At 43.3% G+C, this 20,145-nt stretch overlaps 1 protein-coding gene across 1 annotated transcript in view; it reads right to left on the reverse strand.

Annotated features, from left to right (window-relative positions):
• The window catches only part of BRIX1 (biogenesis of ribosomes BRX1), a 69,124-nt gene that overhangs the window by 20,106 nt on the left and 28,873 nt on the right, over window positions 1-20,145 (reverse strand). The window contains exons 5-8 of the mRNA XM_085630969.1: window positions 14,668-14,738; window positions 4,173-4,222; window positions 3,960-4,033; window positions 3,757-3,807 (exon numbers count right to left, since the gene is read on the reverse strand). Of these exons, the coding sequence (XP_085487095.1) occupies window positions 3,757-3,807; window positions 3,960-4,033; window positions 4,173-4,222; window positions 14,668-14,738 (246 nt within the window). The remainder of the gene's footprint in view (window positions 1-3,756; window positions 3,808-3,959; window positions 4,034-4,172; window positions 4,223-14,667; window positions 14,739-20,145) is intronic.

Consider the following 20,145-nt stretch of genomic DNA (forward strand, 5'->3'; position numbering starts at 1 on the left):
GCTCCTCCAAAGTGTCGGCAAATAACAAAACATAGTCCTGGAATGCCACAACAGTTTTCAACCCCTGCAAAATTTTGGTCATAAGCTTCTGAAAAACTGATGCAGCAGAGATGAGGCCAAATGGAATCTTGCAAAACTGGAAAGTACCATCAGGTGTAAAAAAAGCAGTCAAATAACGCGACTCAGCTCCCAACATCACCTAGTGATATGTAGCTTTCAAATCCAGTTTCGTATACCATCTGGCATGACCTACAACAGTGATCATATCTTCGATGCTTGGAAGAAGAAAACGTTCCACCCAAATTGCATTGTTTACACTCCTCAAATTGATACTCTTCTTCACTAAAACCTCTGGAAATAACCATAAAGTGGCATCCACTGGTTCAATGAAGCCATTTTGCTGCATTTTTGACTAAATGTTTGTCAAATCACCTCTCACACTGAGGAACATTGCGTAGTTTGTTTAATGGGCACGTATCCATCCATAACCATGATGACATGTTTAAAATTCTTCATCTCACCCACCTCATCAGTGAAAACTTTACGATACTCAGAAATTCAATGGGCATTCTCACTGGAAAACACACCCCCAAAGTCAATACGTCCCTCGAGGGCAACAGGTGGCTCTCAATCAGGTTTTATAACAATGCCAAAAACCAGCCTGGGGCCACCAACCAAGTATATTTAAACCTTTTTTTTTTAGTTACAGAAACCTTTCCCTTGATGGTCTTATTAGAAAATCCAATGGTTGCCCAAAAATAGCCATGCAAATGTAATCCGTTTCCTTCAGAAGCTGTCGTGACCACATCCGGAGGTAACAAAACTTGATCGGACCATTTTTCATTACATTTTGTAATATCAATAATGGTTATTCTGGCCCCTAAATCAACTAGCAAGGGAAAAAGACCCAATCAATGGTGAACTTCACCAACGGATCACTGTAACATTGTTTAATGCCCCTTTTGCTTCCACCACATTCACTGTTGACACCAATTCCTCCAATTATTCTCTACATGTTGAAAATCATCATCCTACTCCTGACTTTGCACAGCTCTAATATGCATCCCTCTCAAGCTACCTCTACCAGTGCCACGCCTACCAGCCCTACACACCTTCCCAAAACGCCCAAGTCTATTGCACTTCCAGCACTCTTGTGAAACAGCAGGACAATTCTGGGACAAATGCGGGTCATAAGCAGTCAACACACTGCTCCGGTGTTCAATTTAAGCCCGAATGACTTTCGCGGGCAAAAATGGCCGCCGCGCATGCGCGCTGGCCCAGGCTCTCACACTCAGTAAAAGAGGACTGCGCGTCAGACAGACGCACGTCCTCGCTCCCCTGAACCTCCCGCTCCACGAACCCGAGCGACGTGAGGAAAAACAAACTCACCGACGGGCTACACGGGAAGCGCTCGCAGCGCGTCAATATCCCTTTAGTTGAAAGGCAACCGGCAACGAAAGTAACATCGGCGAGGTGAAAAACCTCGTGCACACAAATCGCGTTAACCGCGATCGCGCATCAAAGGCAGCGCAACATAAAATAAACAATAGCCGCAGCATGCAAGCGTGTCAATAATCAAGTAATACCACACTGTAAGAGATAATAAACACAAGGTACTTAACTGGCTGCGGAGCAGCAAAGAAAGAGGACTCTATGTGCTGACAGGGACCTTATATGGACGAGACTCTATGGTTGTCACGTGGTTTTTAATCTCTGTTTTTATTGGCTGCTGTGAGCTTCCTAGTAAAGATTGAGAAGCATAATCCTCGCCTCCGTTGTCCTTAATAGAATTGAAAATTCTTGTCACGAATGTTCGCAAATTTTTAATTCTTAAAGGAAGGAACATGGCACAATGAACCACATCTAAAAACAGAGTATTGGAACTTCCTTCTCCTTTCATTGAAGAAGTGGTCCCAGATTGCCCCCTACCCGACTGCTGACCTTTATTAGGCTAACTTTTGTTGTCAGCCTGGTTAATACTAGCAACCTGTTAAGCACTAGATTAAAAAATGTTTGCATGTTCTCTAGAAGACTCGGTGCTCTTCGCACTATCCACCGCTTCGTCTAAGGTGGGATTCTTACATGCTAACAGTCTTTCTTGGATTTTATTTGGAGCTGCACCTCGCCACCAACTGATCCCTAATAAGATACGAGGTAAAGATGTCAAAATCACAATATGAGGCCAACACTTTTAAATACGCTGTGTACGTGTCAATGGACTTAGATGGTGCTTGTACACTGGTGAAAAATTGATGGCCAACTCAGAAGATTAACTCTGCCCTCAAATTGAACTTCCAATTGTTTAACAGCAGTTTGATACTCATCAGCTCTGCTAGATCTATATCAGGTAAATGATCAAAAATATTTTGACCTTCTACCCCCCAAATAATAATACAGTAAATTTATTTTCCTATCAGGGCAAAATCTTTGACCATCAATGACCCCTACATGGGCATTAAATGATCTGACCCACAGTCTCCATTTTACTTGTGGCTCCCCAGGTTCCTGGAGAAGAGTTGGAGTTACAGTTTTCATCCTGTTGACCAACAACAAACAGAATTGTCAATACATGTTTAACAGCACAACCTATAATAACAATCAAATGATAAAAAGAACTTGTTGCGTGTTAATCGCTGAAATATCACAGAGTGCAGTGAAATTAGCACAAGAGTAAGTATGCCAAACGCTGAAAAACTGTTGACCTGTGATACTCTTTAAAATAAGCATTAAGCGTGCTAATCGCTGTTAGCACTTGAAACCTCCAGGAGGCAGCATTACACTATAAAGTCCAGAAACAGTCTAGCCACACAAAGACCAACGAGAACAGCTACCATGCACAAGCCACCCATGGATAGCGCGCTGCCAGATGAACACAGCGAGTTAACGTCTCGTTTAACCACAAACTAGCCTCCCCAGCTGCTTGAGTGCAAACCAGACGCGAGTACTTTGATGTTCCTTTTTTTATTGTTTTTTACTAGAGGTGGTCTCTTAAAGCAGTCGCACAAGAACAACTGCGTGGCAGACACTTGATGAGATAACAATGTAGCCGGCTCGCACACAAGTACTGCCTCACGCCATAAACAAAGCCTCAGATGCCTCGAGCGCATGGCTACACGCGTGGAGACAGGCAAATCAACCGCAGAAAGCTTCCTTGAGGCAACGGCTTCACGCACTGAGACAGGAGAGTTAAATTTAATAAATGCACTGAAGTGTGCTAACAGCCACAACGAGCACCGCACAGCAAATATACAGTAACCAGCTGCTGGGAGATTTCTTTGACACCCACTGTGCCAGCTACAACCCAATTCAGTAAGCCACAAAGAAATGGTCTCCTGGGCTCACATCAATCCAATAAAACCAGTTTAGCATGCTGTAACACTCCCTGATGAGGTGTTCACGAATGATCCTGGGGTTCTCCTCGTTAAATGTGAAGACGTTGAACTCAGTGACTGTAGACTTTCATATAAATACCTCTTTATTGTTAAGGTATATATGAAGCATGGGGTATACAAGTACAGAGCCCAGGCGAAGACATCCACATCCAACGGCTCTTTAGTGTCATCTCCCCAGCATTCCAGCCAGCTTCGGCCAGGAATCCAGAACCCACACGTCATACCTACTTGTCACATTCACTGGACCACAGACTATAATAAAATATTTTTTTCTAAATGCTTTTTAAACTAAATGTTTCCAACATATCACTAACTCCAAAAATGCCTTGAACCATTAGTAAAGATATGAGTAAATCGAACCAACCTGAATAAAAAGCTCTTTCAAAAGAGCATAATGAGGCTCCTTATCAAAGATCTGTAAAAGAGAAAAAATATTTAATATAATAGAAACGCAAAACCTTCCTCTTCAATGCCAGAGCTGATAGAACAACTCCTTAACATACCGTAACAAAATCATTTTACTATGAAAGTGCTTAAAGGGTAAATTTGGCTGACCATAGAACATACCGGGTCAAAAGACAAGAGTGGCCGAGATCCTTTCAGGCAGTTTCCAGTCATCTTCAGCTCTGCCAGGGTGTGAACTTGAGTAAACCAAAAACTGAGCATAAGTCACTACTATATGCAAGAAGGTTTGTAAAATAAAAAAATATATATACATACACACCCCCATACGTAGCACAAAATCAGTTCAAAGCTGTCAAAACAGAAGTTTGTACTTACTATTCTGAACTAAAAACTTAGCTGATGGCCCTTGTGGAGAATTTGAAAACCTAGAAGAACAGAAACAAAGAATTATGGGTACAGAGTAACTTAACCAGTAATGAAGGTTTCAGAAAGAGAATACAAAAGTCAAGCAGAATGATAATCCTGAAAAAGTTCTTAGTTTGTGAAAGGGAAAACATTTTACAGCAGGATCTCGTTTTTTGAAAACTTAAGATTCAACGTATTCTCCAATGAACTCTTCTCTCAGCAGAATTCAAATCAATGCTTTCAGAATATGAAATATTTCACACTTCGAAACATTTCTGTAGCTACATTAGTCTGCTCATTCCCCAAAGTTACCAAAACAGTAAACAAGCATTGCCAAAGATATTAGGGCTTGTCTTTTGACTTTCCCAATGCTTTTTGTCGGTCATGTTTAAACATGCATTGATCATAGGTAATATTGAAGGCCATTCCGCAGTAACCCCGTCATGGAACGTCAGAGGTCTTAACGACGAAACGCAAACTGCGACAGGTGCTTCACTAACGACTTCGACACAAGGTAGATCTAGCATTCCTAGAGGAGACGCACCTGCCCCTCTCCCCCCACGGATGAGGCGCATTTTGGGGCCAGTTGGGGTACGCATAGGTTTTTTGCAAACTACAGCAACTACACCAGAGGCACTGCTATATTGATACACAAAAGAATCCTTTTTAGTTTAAGTAACGTAATACGTGACCAAGAGGGTAGATGTATCATTGTTATTGGCTTCCTCTGCGGCCACATGGTCTCGCTCATAAACGTTTATGCCCAGAATGTGGACGCTCCAGAGTTTTTCCACACACTGAGCGCCCAGCTTGTAAAGCACGCATCACAAAAGATACTATTAGGTGGGGACCTTAACCTATTAATAGACCCTGGGGCAGATAGCACCTCCCGAACCCCTGACACTAAACCATGGGAGCGGCAAGCCCTGCAGAATCTGTGACCAATATACACTCGTTGATATCTGGCGAAGCCGCAACCCTACTCTGAGTACACTCACTACTCAGGCCAACACAATACATGGACCCGAATAGACTACTGGCTGCTCTCTCCCGAATTCATAGACTGGTTCCATTCCCACACGACGCGCCCTCGGACCTACTCCGAACATTCCCCGATAGTATTACATCTGAAACTCCCACGACCTGAGGGATACGAACGACAGTGACACTTCCCAGGTAGAGCCCTAGAGGATGAACTGATCAAGGCGGAAGTGCGAGAAGCTATAGACGAATACTTGGAGATTAATACCAGCTCGGTTAACTCCTGGGCGGTACTGTGGGAGGGTTTCAAGGCCGTTGTTAGAGGGGTCTGTATTTCTAAACATGCAGGAGTGCTCAGAGATCTGCAAAACACGATGGCCCGCATTGAGCGTGACATTGCTGCTTTAGATTCCAAATCCGTGGTGACCCACAGCCCAGACAACCAGGCATTAAGGCTCTCTCTTTTATCTGAGTATAGGGACACTGCAGACCGGGAGATGTATCTTGGGAAATATCACACTTCCCGGCGATACAGGGAGGGTGAGAGGCCGGGGAAAGTGTTAGCACAAATGCTAAAGCCACCTTACAGTAAATCATACATCACTGAACTACAATCTGCCAATGGAGACACACTCACCACCACATCCACAATCCGGGATGAGTTCCTAGAATATTACACCACACTTTACACATCCAGGGCTGGACCCACAGCACAGCCCAGACGGATTATCTCGCAGAAATTGCACTGGTATATCTAGAGAAGCACATGCACGACTTCATGGCGGAACCAATATCAGTGACAGACGTCACGCTAGCCATTGACACCCTCCGGGGCTCCACGGCCCCTGGCCTGGACGGCTTCACAGGGGAATTTTACAAGGAGTTTAAAGATCTCCTGGCGCCACAACTAATTGAAGTATCTGCGGAAGCATTAGAAAAGCAGACACTCCCCCTCCGCTCCCCCACGCTCCGAGAGGCCGTCATAATTCTTCTCCCAAAACCTGGCAAAGACCCTAGACAATGCGGCTCCTACCGGCCTCTATCCTTACTCAATCTAGATTACAAACTTTTGGCCAAGGTACTTGCAAATAGACTGACTCAACTAATGGAGTACATTATTTCCCCAGTGCAATCGGGTTTTGTTCTGCACCGGTCTACCTCCCTGAACCTCCGCAAACTAATCGCAGTATTACACAGAATACAACCGGACATCCCTGCGGCCGCCATCTTGCTGGACGCAGAGAAAGCATTCAACTCCTTGGAGTGGCCATTCCTTCTTGAAGTGATGCGACGAATGGGACTGCCATATGGCTTCATTGCCACAGTGGCCTTACTCTACAGCAGCCCTGCGGCCAGACTTCGCTTGAATGGCACCCTTTCCAGACACTTTTGGCTTTTTCGTGGGACGAGACAGGGCTGCCCATTATCCCCACTCCTGTTTATTTTGGCTATGGACCCACTGGTTAGGCATTTTCAAGAACGCCACTTGCACCGCGGACTACAGTTTAATACTGGTCCTCTCTTGGATTCACTCTATGCAGATGACACCAACCTATACGTCCGGGAATCACGTGTTAATTTAACACCCCTCATAAGGGAAATTATTCGCTTCAGTAGATTTTCAGGGCTGGGTATAAATTGGCATAAGTCCATCAACTTTCCACTGACCACGAGTACGGAGCAGTGGGAATGTGAATTCCCCCTTGAGTGGTGCCACGATTCAGTGAAATATCTTGGGATACACATTCATCTAGAGAGCACTCACATTATCGGCTTAAATTATGGGCAGGCTGTTCACGCTCTAGAAGAGCTGGTTGACAAATGCCTGAAGTAACCACTATCACTAGCGGGATGGGTGGCAATTCTGAAGATGGTGGTCCTTCCTAAATTTCTGTATTCATTCAACATCCCAATACCCCTCACAGATGGCTTCTTTCGCACTCTACGATCACACATCATCTGTTTAGTCTGGGGAGGGAAACAACCACGTGTTCGCTGGTCTTCCTTACACTGCCATACGAGAGAGGAGGGTACAATGTCCCGGATTTCCAATTATATTATCTAGAAGCGCAATGCCGCTATGCGCACGCTTGGTTGCACAAATTCTGTTTCTGCGACCGGAGGCGGACCTAGTCCTCCCTGACAATCTGGGGTGCTCCCTCGAGATCCACGAGACATTCAGACGGTATCTACCACCTCCTGGGCATGGGAGAAATTGAGAAGACTTACTGGCGCATTTTATTAGGACCCGTGTTAGATCGGCTTTACGAGCAGTGATCCCTACGTTTCCGATTGAACTGGACTAATTTTCCCCCACTCACATTAGTGTTAGAGAATAAGAGCGGGGCTCGCCTCATTTCCAAAATGTACAAAACTAGCGCTAATAAGAAACCAGTATGTAACACCAGACTTCGACAAGCCTGGGAGGCAGACGTTAGCGGGCAAATTACAGATAAACAATGGTCAAAATGCTGCTAGGCTACTAGCGAAATTTCGCTCAACATGAGGCACAAACTGCTTCATTTCAAATTCCTTCGCCGCGCCTATTTCACCCCTGTTGCGGCACACAGGATAGATGCCGCTAGGCCTCACATATGTTTAAAATGCACCGCACCTCACGCCGATTTCATGCACTTGACTTGATCTTGCCCCAGATTACAGTCTTACTGGTTGGATGTACACACGACATTAGGGAAAATGATCGGCCTTCCTATCACACCTATCCCGGAAATTGCACTATTAGGTTACACAGTGCAATTTCCCCAAAAAAATCAGGAGATTTGCTTCACTGGGATGACTTTTGGCCAAAAGGGAAATAGCCATACATTGGGAAAGGAAAACTGCTCCCAAACTACAGGACTGGTTGAAAAGTTTAGTGTACTGCAATATCAACACAGAGACGTACGCCAGCCTTATGCCATTAACATCCACCCCCAAGGACATATGGGGACCATTTAGGGAGTATGTAGAAGCGGCTAAACAGGCTTCCAGTTAACAGGCAGATAACGGCATTGTGCCAGTGGGAGTGGGATAATTGGTCTGCAATTCAGCTATGAGAACTGACTGAACTGATACTCGGGAGATTGAGCACCAGAGGGATGCTATTGGGTTATAACCTGCCAGATGTAATGCTGATGCACATGAAGTAGGAGCTATGCGGATGGGGGAGCTATGCGAATGGGCTTGAAGCCAATTCTAATGTTTTAGACTAGTTGTACTAGGAGTCTACATTACAATTACTGTCATAACTGTTATTATTAATGACCTGTCAGAAGCGAGCTATACTGTTTGCAAAACAATTGTTTGCGATATTGTGCACAAGAGGTTTGTAATTGGATTACGATTCTACTGCAGCCCCAGCGGGAGGTTGTGCATGATTCACTCTGCATGGGAGGTCACAGCACACACCTTTTTTCTTTTGAATTTACTGTTCCAAGATGATGGCTACAGTTCTTGGGGCTGTAAAGAGCAAAAAGTATATGAGATAAGCATTGGCAAATCCAATAGGCCTCACCTTCTGGCTTTGCCAAAGAGTTTCCCACTGTTCGTCAGCATTGGCAAAACGAAAAATACAATGGTAACTGCCGATGCCAAACAAAATTAGTAAAATAGAAAACTGTGCGATGAAGTACACATGCACAGGTCTCGTCACTCGTGAGCGTATGCAGCCTAATGCTTTGGTGGCACCAGCATGATGACATATGCGCATTTGTCACCACGCATGGGAACATACGGCTCATTAGGCTGAGGTGGCCATTTTCTTCTATCTGATTTACCGTTCCAAGATGGCACATGTCCATCTTTGAGCGGCAAATAAAAATAAATGAACGGGTGCAAAAGCTCTTTCCTTAGAAAGGGGTGGCCTAGCACAAATTGCAGATTGTGGACCTCCCAGAAAAACGTATTTATAAAGAAAGTGGAAGGTGAGGGAGCAATGGTGGAGCAGGTATACCCGCCAATAAGTTGGAACATAAAAATCACCTAAAAAGCTGAGTGGTGGGAATGTGAATGGAGAAGCAGCACAAAAGCAAGAAAACACATGCATTCCTATGAAGTGATGAAAGAAAACGAAAAATCAGTTCCCAGATGTGGAGCAAAGGAAGTGTGCTCCGGAGAGGGACAAACTCATTAAGAGTAAAGAAATCCATTGAATTAAAAACAAGCACGAGACTGACAATTAAGTCAACCATTTGTAAGCAACTGGCTGACCTAAAGCACACTCCAAGTATTGAAGTTATACACAATAGTTTTTCAACAACAGACACGTAAAGGCAGTCTTTAGGTGAGACCGAAAAAGACCACTGTGTCTGCAGAACCCAGATTGAAACTCCTGACCTACCCAGACGGTACTTTAAGCCTGTGTCATTTAATGCTAGTCAGTCTATAAAAACATGCAACAAGAACAACACTTTGTAATAAATACAATTAGGGTCTAATACCAAATGCAACAGGAAACAGACAAACTACAATGAGATCCGTCAACCAAGATAATACTGTTTTTTGGGGGGTTTGACTTATGCCCAGGTCCAACAAATGCAATATGGACTGTAGCAGGCAAAGCGTGATTGCTGGGTTTGTGCCTGGCTGGTTAAGGAAGGCATGCAAGCGTTATGCTCCATAAAGCGATTGGACTCTGCAACATTTTCCTTCTGTTTTTAACTGTTTGTCGCTTGTACAAAGTAAGTTTGGTCTCGATAGCATATTGATGTACTTGTCCGATCATGGTAACAAATCAGTCATCTAAAAGTACTCTTCCCTCCATCTTGCCCCATTATGAGAATGTTGTGGTATGTAACCTACTGTCTGCTGAGAATGTAAATAAACATCAGTTAATACAAATGCTTGACTGCCACAGTGTTTAATCTAGTTTGCTGAGAACCCCAATACACATTTGTTCTTTTGATGGCAGCAAAATAAAATTAAAGGGCATATATGTGTTGGGTACAATTGAATATTTGGTATAGTTAATACACACAAACTGCAGTCTGCAACTCGGACTCCCAGATGTATCTATACACAACACCAGGATTCTTCGGTTTCCATTCGGAAAAAAGTATATTATAGAAATCTTTCCATAATTCGAGCCAACATTTGATATAAAGGCTTTGGTAAAGAAATGCTCAGGACTGGCCACACTGCAGAGTATGCATGGAAGTATCTGAAAACCATAACATTTAAATAGGTTTATCTAAGAGAGATACAGGTGCTTTATTACAGTACTACATACTCAGAAATGTATCAAAAATGTCGAGAATTAAATCTATGTGTGGAGAGCACTGTAGTCAGAGGCAAAGATGGAATGGGTCAGGCACAGTACCCAGTTTGGTTACCTACAGGATATTTAAAGAGGGGATTGGAGAGCATGCAGACCAAAAACTTCCATCGCCTGGTGGACAGGATTTCTTCAAGGTGAAACCAAGGATTGATTTGTCGGGCACAATAAACTACTTTCAAGGCGAGTTAGCTCTGCACACGAGTGAAATATTGTTATAAGTTAACAAGAAGCCCGACTATCCAGAGCACCCACTAAGCGTCAATCCGTTCAAATGTATATGCACCTATCCACCTGTCCCCGTGTTTGCCACTTATATTTCCAGTGCTCGAGACTCTTGCATGGGTAAAAGCTACCATCCACCACATTTTCTGATGAAATAGAATGGAAATATTAGTTCATTTGCAGGTGAAGTTGTGAAACCATAAAAAGAGAGAATCCAATGCTTAGTGTGGGCGCCCCAGAGAGCTTTGGCAAGGCAAGTCTGCCAGACCTGCATCCTTAGGCTGGTCTGCTGCCTTATTATTGTGGCTACACATAAGGCTAGGTACTTCTGGCATCCATCAGATACATGGAGAGATCCTCGCACCCAAAAGACATAGCAAGACACACAAACATTCAAAAGCAGAGAAGCAGTGACATCCATCAACAATGGCACAGCGAAGTCCTGAATCCCTCCAAAGACATCATAGAAACCCGGAAACAAACTGGCGACCTAAAATCTGCTACACTGAAGTCAGACATCACAGGTAAGCATCAATTGCCCGAGCAGATAAATGAACAATTGGCATCCAATCAAAGTAGCAACACAGAAGAATTAGCCAACGAAAGACAGATAAGTCTGTGTGGGAATGAATAAGTATCATAGAACTACATAACCCTCATGTGTACTACATAGCTGCCAAGCGGACCAATACAATGAGTGATACCTCTTCCATCTCTCCTTTTACTCATCTCAAACCTTATCTTACTCTGACTTCCAAATAACACTTTCTAGACTCTTCCCTCTTCTATCCCTCCATTATCCTATTCAATCCCATTAACAGACTCACATGTCCACCACTCATTAACTATACTAATCCTTTCTGGGTTCCAGTGTAGCTTGCTGTAAAGCAATTCGGCGCCTCGTCAGGGGTAGTAAGAGATACAGATAGATATATATATTACACATACACACGCACAATTACAATAACTCTTTGTATTCTGGGCTTTATAAACAAGTCTTATATGTTAGAACAGGAAAAGTAAAGAGCAAACTTGGATTCTATGTCAGGACCGGAGACGAAGATTATGCTACTCTTTCTTTACTAGCTTAACACAGCAGCCAATCACAAATCAATAGAAAAACTTATAATAAACTATAAAACCCAAGACCCTCCCAAAACCACACCACTGTCCACCAATCGTGGCATACCTAAACCACCAAAACTGAGAGACACCATCTTGACTACCTCTTTCTTTGCTGCTCAGCAGTCAAGATAAGTGCCTCTCAATTTCTCTGGTGCTACTTCTCTGTTATTATGCCTTTTGTTCTATATAGATTAAATAAATGCATTCAACCTTATAAGTAATGAGACATGGCTGTAATCATATGTCAGCCTTTGTGTCTGATATTTTCATTGTGTAACAGATTTTCTTCCGATACTCAATTCAACCGCCCCCCACCACCCAACCCCACACGTAGCGCGGCCCCTTCCCCGATCTTCAGTTGTGTTTGGCTTTAGTGAGAGGCCCGGCTGATTTCCTCGCAGTGGCACCCCTCTTTGGAAGCAAGGGACACATGGGTAGCCCAATTGGGCTACATGCATGTAGTCCTCTTTCTGCCTCTATGCTGTCGATACTCCTCTGCGCGCTCGTGGCTCCGCGAGGTTCTCTCTGTGGTAGAGGTCTGTCACCACTCCCTGAGCTGCAAGAACAGGGGGTAGCAGAGTTACACCCTCCTGGCACCTCCTAAATGTTGTTTTACAGCATTCCTGCTTTCCCTCCCTTGCTCTACCATGCATCCAGCTTCATTCCCGGTTGGGCCCAGGATGAGATTCATTTAACTTTACTCCCTGAACTGTTCCGAACCAACGCCCCGCACAGCAGTCTCCCAGGGCTGCAATAATTTTAAGCTTGGCCGAAGTAGCTTTTCTACCTGCATTTCAAGTGTCTGTGTTGCTCCCTCTTGCGGGGTCCCCAATTATTTTCTCACAATAAGCCTTGGGTGCTGTTACAGCCTTTTTTCCAGCATGTCAGACTGAAAACACCCCAGCCCGCCCAATGCAGACCCTGCCTCTCCTCCTTTCCTTCCTCCTCCCTCTCTGATTAAAGTAGACATTGTGGCCACAAATGTAATAGAGCAGCAACCACCCGACAACAACACCCTACAGTGGCTTTCTCTCATCACATTTTCTTCTACACCCATTGTGTTTTAATCCGGATTATATTATCCAGCCAAGATCCATGGATGAATTCCCCCCCCCCCCCCCCTGCGGACAAATTCATGCAGTCTCACCTGCAAAAAAAGTTGTAAGAAAATGTTGCAGCATTGCCTCGAATCCGAATGCCTCAGACCTGATCTTTCAGGCAAAACCCCCGATATAGACCCTAGTATGTTCACCTTTCTAAAAAAGTATTCCCGGGACCCAAAAAAAAAAAATCAACAAAACCATTGAGGACGCCTTACGAGCCTGCTAAGAGACAACGCCGGTCCCCTTGCAAACATTTTGAAAACGGGTCCTTGAAGCTCAAGAGACAGGCAAGGGGTTTGACCCAGAAGCCTTTGCCAGATGGCCCCAAATGGTAGTTTGCCTCCTGTGAAATGCCAACTGTGCGCTCGCCTAAGACTGTCGCAAGTCGGTTCGCATGAGAATTGACCTCGAACTCATCTAACTGGCTACTTCTGAAGGCAGCCCTATGGCTCAGCGAAAGCTGTTCAAGGACCGGTTTGAGAAGGACATTAAGAAATGTGTAAATACGTTCACAGCACTAGACAAAGCCTCAAAAAGGTGATCCAGCCTAACCTTTTTAGAGCGGGCAGTCGAGGCAGAGGATACTTGTCCAGCCGACCCTTCTTACAAGGCCCTCAAAGGGGTTTCGGATTTTATCAACACAGAAGCTCCAGATGTGTTTTTTTCCCCTCCAGATCAAGGGGCTTAGGGGGTGGGGAGGGGGGGGGTTGCATCAACAGAGGTTCTCACAGAGGAAGCCAATCCACTGCCAACACCCAATTTACAGGTAACACTTATTCCCTATTCCTCGGTCCTCTTGGGGGGCAGGATTCACCACTTTGTAAACAACCGGGTCAAAATCATCAACAATGCTTGTGTACTCAAATGAATTTTGTGTCAACATTTAAACAAGCGGTATGAAATGCAGTCCTTCGTGTCCTGGTCATAGATATTGGTCTCCCGTAGGTGTTCAAAAAGTGAACCAACTTACTGACATCTTAGATTTCTAAACATGGTTTATTTAAAGGACAGGAAAAATAAGGCATTTAATTAACTATACAACTTTAAGTAGACACAGAAGAGGCTCCACATAATTTTAACCAATGAAAATGAAATTATTTTTCCAAATAATGTATATAATAAAGGACAATTTAAAAGTGTTAGAAACGCAAAGTGTAATGTCTCTATCTATAGCATCCTTTCGTAGGTGTGTAAATAAATGTGCTTATTCCTCTGGTCTGAAGGACAACTAAGTCACAGTCCAAATGATTGTCAGGCATCACTTTATGTCCCATTTGCCATATTTAGCATTGCATGTACCGAGAAAACCCAAGCACCTCTAAACAGAAAACTTCTGAGATGCAGGAAGACTGGTTTGGAGAAGGCCGAATATTCCATGTACTTAACTGCAAGGTAGACTTCAAGGAGAGAAACACTAATTCATGTTTGCTAACAGAAACTCTAAAATCAAATGGAAGTCCAGTATCAACATTAACAGATTTCTTCATAGACCGTACACTCCTGCTAAAAAATAAAACGTATTAATCCGACGAGATCACAGCATGCAAGTGAAGGCACTCAACCTCACAACATATCAGAAACCTTGGGAAAGTCACTGTAAGGGTGACTGTGTACCAAAGGGGACACATTTACAATGAGAATTCAACACAAACCTCATCAGGGGCTTACGAGCACTGTGCTCGGAGCTATACTGAGACAACACCTGGACTGGATTTATAAGATGCACCATTTATTAAATGTACATACAAACTGTACCTACCATGCATAGAGGTCCTGTTTTTTCTTGGCTTCAAAATAAATGCATTTGTTACAGTTTTTCATTTCACAGACCTACGAAGTAATATAGAAAAAAAGACTATTAATAAAAATGATTTGAACGATGTGTATACTTTGCAACAGATTAGCCAAAAGGGTAGTTTAACTCTATTACAATATTACATTGAAAATTAGACAGAAATCTCAAAAATGTTCTAAAGACATGCATTTAATCATTTCATAAAAAACTATAACAATTGCATTTACGGAACTGGGGGGGCCCTACAGGAATATAGCTCCAGAAAGTGAGCGCTCAGATAGTTTAACTTTTGTAAATCTGAGTGGCTAAAAGCTAAAGGGAGAGAAACAAGCATCACAGACAGAAAGTTCCAACTTAAAGACAGAAGCCTGAATCACAAATTAGCAGAAATCTGATGGGTGATCATGCAGCGCCAGCCAATACCATTGCTGCAGAATAGACCAATGCCTCGAGAAGAACCTAGTATTAAATGGCATTTTACAGCATGAAATATACTAATCAAATAATGTTTCACTTCAATTTTCAGTTGCTATTAGTATCTCAGTTCATTAAGGATTTGGAAAGAGTTTGTAACGAGAAGTGTGAAAAGAAAGGGGAACCAACAATTAAATTTTTACTAAGGATAGTTCTGCCAACTCGAGTACCAGAATAACTTCTGCCTCTAATTTTTTAACTGCTTTGCTCGCTTAAATGCGTAAACCTTTCTATATCATCTATTATCCTCCTTGAACATTACCAAACTTAGCCCATTCGCTGCTAGGCCTTTTGCCCCCAGAGTGTTAAGCCTTTTTTTGGCTATTTGGGCAGAGACAGCCGGTGTGAATGGCTGAGATGGGCGTCACCCTGCCACCCTGGGGAAGTAGAAAAAGTGTGAGAAGGAACACCGAGCAGCTAGCAATAAATTGTGCTTGCTGCTCGGTGACCACGCCGTGTGAATCGGAGGACTTTTTTGGAGGGGGTGGGGGATAATGGCCGTTGGCCTTGCACATGCGTTAGATGAGCAAATATTTCTTGGACCTGGAGGCATAAATCAGGGCAGTCACGCCAAACTGGGGGGTGTTACTGCAGAGAATAGATTTTTACTTTGGGCTTTATTCACATGGCCCACAGAGAAGTCGGAACACCTCCATTTAGCTCAATAGCTAAGGGCATGGCAGGCCGTCTGGGACAATGTAGGGGTGGGTGTGTCAGTGGTCTCTTCCATCAAGACCCGGCAACTCTGGTTTATTTTCCAATGATCGGTGAGCTGGAGTTTGGGGGGGGGGTTAGTTTATGCCACTACAATCCAGTCACGAGGCCCAGGGAGAATGTTAAGTAGGTGCGTTTTTGTCTGAAGTCGTTTTGGCCTGTTGTTCACCCTGCCTTCCCTTGTGTCCTACAGTAGCCACATGGCAAGTTGTAGCACAGCGGCTCCCAAACTTTTTTGACCAGCGGCTCCATTAACCTACTGCCCATTGTCCGCTATTATGTTCCTTTTTTGAGTGTGGGGGGGGAATGTAAGCTCGGCCTTGGGAGTACTCCATTTCTCGCCCAGGAAATATTAGGAATGAAGCCGATGAAGGTATTCTAATCATATGACCAGAGCACTACTCCTTATTTTTTCAGAACCAAAAAGTGAAAAAGTAGAAGCACTCGGTCTGCTTTCAAACCTAATTTATTAATGTTTTACAAGGAGGCTGTTTAATAATCTTTACTACAGGGCCTCATTTGCACCAGGATTTTCTCTCCAATAGAGGAGCTTTCAGGTGTTGACAAGGTCTCATTTGTCTGATTTTGCCTTTTCTGTTAATTCTCCAAACCTTGTTAAAACATTCCTGCTTCACCAAACAGATGCCCAGTGCGAATACTCAGTATTGGGTGCTCTGCGATAACAAATTAGGCCTAGACAGTTCCTTATTTGTCAGTTAATTTTGCAAGGGTTCTGTAACTTGTCTCAACTCCTTTGCATGTGGCTTAACTATGCCAGTTCTTATAGCTACAGTTTCTGTTTGGCCCCTGCTAAAGTCTTAATCCGAACTGACTTTATTATTCATCGATATCGAAGCTTCTAAAATCCTGTGTAGTGTCCTTTGCATTAGTAAAATCGTTTTAAGTATGGTTCCTATGGAAGCATCTTCCCCATTTGTAGCTTTCAACATTTCAGGGTCACTCACCCACCGCTAAATATTTAATTGCACTGTCTTGAAGGTCATTAGTTCTCCGAACCACATTAGTAGACTCCATAATGCCAGCTCCCTATTTAGGCAAAAGTATCTGATCAGCGGGATAACGTTGGGTTTTTACTGAAAAAAAAAAACGCAGAGAGTTAGACTTCGCTCCCACAGATTCTACTCCAGAGGAATTAGAAACCTCTAAGGCTGACTTTACAGGATTATTTGCAGTTTCTGAAGAGGTTTTTGTTTGGTGCTGGGTTTAAAATGTTTATGAACAAATAACTTTAAGCCAGCCAATACAGAGCATGAACAAGCTGCCTTTTTTCATCACTTCCAGTCGAAGCTATATAGTAATTGGGCTATGGGCTTGTACTGAGCACGTTTGAGATTGCTTTGCTGGTCATAAAGCCTTGTAGGCTAAACATGTCATGATGTTAAGTAATGAGTGAAAGGTTGCCACCTAGTGGCTACAGGATGTAATTCAATAAACATTTAAATTTATAGTGATTGGCATTAAAGAGGATCGCACAAACAAGGTACTCTGAGGAGAAGCAAGACTAATACCATTCAGTGGTTCCCAAACTGTGTACTTGGTGAGTGGCTCTTTGATGGCACACAAGGGTGTCGCGGTTCATAGATTCGGAACCACTGATCTAGCAGTATATAAGCTGAAGTTGAGCTCCCTCTATAAGGAGATCCTCTGCTTTTCTTGCTGCCGGGCATCCCATCAACTCTCTGACCCTCAACCCCTGCCGCCATGTGTCACGGAGTCACCGCAAATGAAAGTGCAGGCATCGCTCGGACTCTTACAGGGGGTGGGCGTCGGAGTGCATTTTAATTTTGATCCGGTAAAAATAACAATTACCCAAAACAAAAGGATGAAAAACACACTTAAATACACATACGAAATTGTGCTCGCTCGCTTGACTTGAAAGGGCCAGAGCTTGTGCGTCTTACCCTACTGTCCACTCTGAGGTCTGAATTAAGTACCACAATACTCTTCAATTAATGCTCTAAATTTTTTTTTATTTAAACATGTCACCGAGTGATAAAGAAGAGACATTTATCTGGGGTTCAGGAAGAACAAACGCAGCACCCTGGAAGGAAATCAGATCAGAAGATAACCGTTTTCAAGTGGGGAAAATTTATAAAATCTACTTCCTACTTAGTAGAACTTAAAACAAGCTCTCCACTTGAGAACAATCTACCATAGAAAAGATGAACAAAAAAACAAACATTTTCCATGGTTAATTTGTAGACACGATTAAACACGTGAAAACAAAAGTAGGATCACCCATTCATGCGCTTCAAGGTACGGCATCAAGTGTCTGTTTACTCCGCTTCAGCACAGCTGCTATGGGACTGATATCAGTGAACTATAACAGATGCTCACCACGAAATACTAAGTCAGTTTCCTTTGATAGTTTATGGATTAGGGAAACTCAAGACTATCAAAGCACAATTACACATTAATGAGGATATCCGCCCCATTGCTCAAAGACACAGACAAACTGCATTTCTTTTACAGGAAGCTATTTGAAGAGAACTTGAATCTTTACTCAAACATGATATAATTGAGCTTTCCACTGGCCCAATGCCGTGGGTTTCTCCCACAGTGGTGGTACCCACTAAGGACAGTGAAGGAGCTGTATGCATCTTTGTTGAAAATGTAACAAGCGAACAAGGCAATTGAAAGAGAACGACATCCAGGTCCGCACATTGCTAACACAACACAATTAAATGGTGAGAAGGTATTCTCTCGCCTTGATTTGAATAAAGGATATCATCAGTTGGACCTAGAGAAGAATTGCAGGTACATTACAAACTTTTCTACACATATTGGTTTGTTGCGTTATAAAAGACTAAGTTTCAGTGTATCATCAGCTGCACTGCTTTTTCAAGATGTCAAACGACGTATCATACAGCCTGTCATTAATGCATTCAATTATAGTCCTGACACTGATTTTCGGAGCTACACAGACTGAGCACGATGAATCCCTCATGCAAGTGTGTTGTTGGTTCACTGATGCATGTTTGAATTTGAATGCTGAGAAATTTCTTTGGGCATATCTTTTCTGATGCGGGTATGACACCGGATCTAGCTAAAGTGCATGCATTGTTAACTGTCAGTCCCCCGCAAGATGTTTCCATGTTACGTTCATTCCTTGGCATGGCCAGCTACTGTTCTGGATACTTTGCCACCATAAGTGCTCCGTTAAGAGACCTGTCGAAAAAGAATGTTTAATTTCATTTGTCAAATGAATGCGAGCAATGCTTCAAGAAAAATCAAATAAGCTATTGAGAATGCAACTGAAATGGCATGCTTTGATCCAAAGCTTCATACGAAGGTTGTTGTTGGCGCGAGCCCCGTCGCATTAGGTGCAATCTTTGCACCGCAAAGCAGACACCCAGATGCTCAAAGACACATTGCGGAATATGCAAGCAAAGTTTGTCCCAAACAGAAGATGCTTACTCACAACCAGACAAAGAAAGTTTAGCAGTGGTGTGGGCTTGTGAACATTTCCATGTATTCCTATATGGAAAGCCTATCACGCCAGTGACAGATCATTAAGCATTGCTGACCATCTTTGGAAATCCAAGGGCAAAGATGCCACCTCGCACTGAAAGCTGAGGTCTACGATTATAAGAATACAACTACACAATCGTACACCATCCAGGCAAAGAGCAAAACCCTGCCGACGACTACTCATGAGTGACTCTACAGTGACATGGTAACCATTCCAAGATGCTTGAAGCCTATATAAATTTCATTTTGAAATCAAGTACATCAGCTGCCATTTAGCTGGAACAAATTGCCGTGCCACGAGTCTTGATAGGGACATGCTAAAACTAAAAGACCTTATTACGCATTTGTCTTGGAACCAGCACACTCAACCTCTTACCAGTGAAAGAGAGTACCAGAAGTTTAGAAATCTCAAAGATGAACTGCCTGTTACTCAAGCAGGCATTCTGAGAGGTTTGAGAATTTTTATTCCGGAGAGTCTGCGACAACAGATAATTGAAGAGGCTCATGAAGGACATTGTGGAATCGTTGCCACAAAACGAGCTCTCCGACACCAAGTCAGTTCTTCTCATCTCGATGAGAGTTGAAAGAGAATTGAAGGCCTGTCATCTCTGTAACTACCTTTCATCAAAAACCACTCAACACACATTAAATATGCCTGAGTTGCCAAAGTATGTATGGGAAAGAATTGCCATCGACTTTTTCGGGCCTCTTGACAATGGCCATAACCTGCAGGCGATTGTTGATGATGAATACTCCCGTTTT

Source organism: Triturus cristatus, chromosome 2_1 (genome assembly GCF_964204655.1).
Source record: "Triturus cristatus chromosome 2_1, aTriCri1.1, whole genome shotgun sequence".
NCBI classification, from domain to species: Eukaryota; Metazoa; Chordata; class Amphibia; order Caudata; family Salamandridae; genus Triturus; species Triturus cristatus.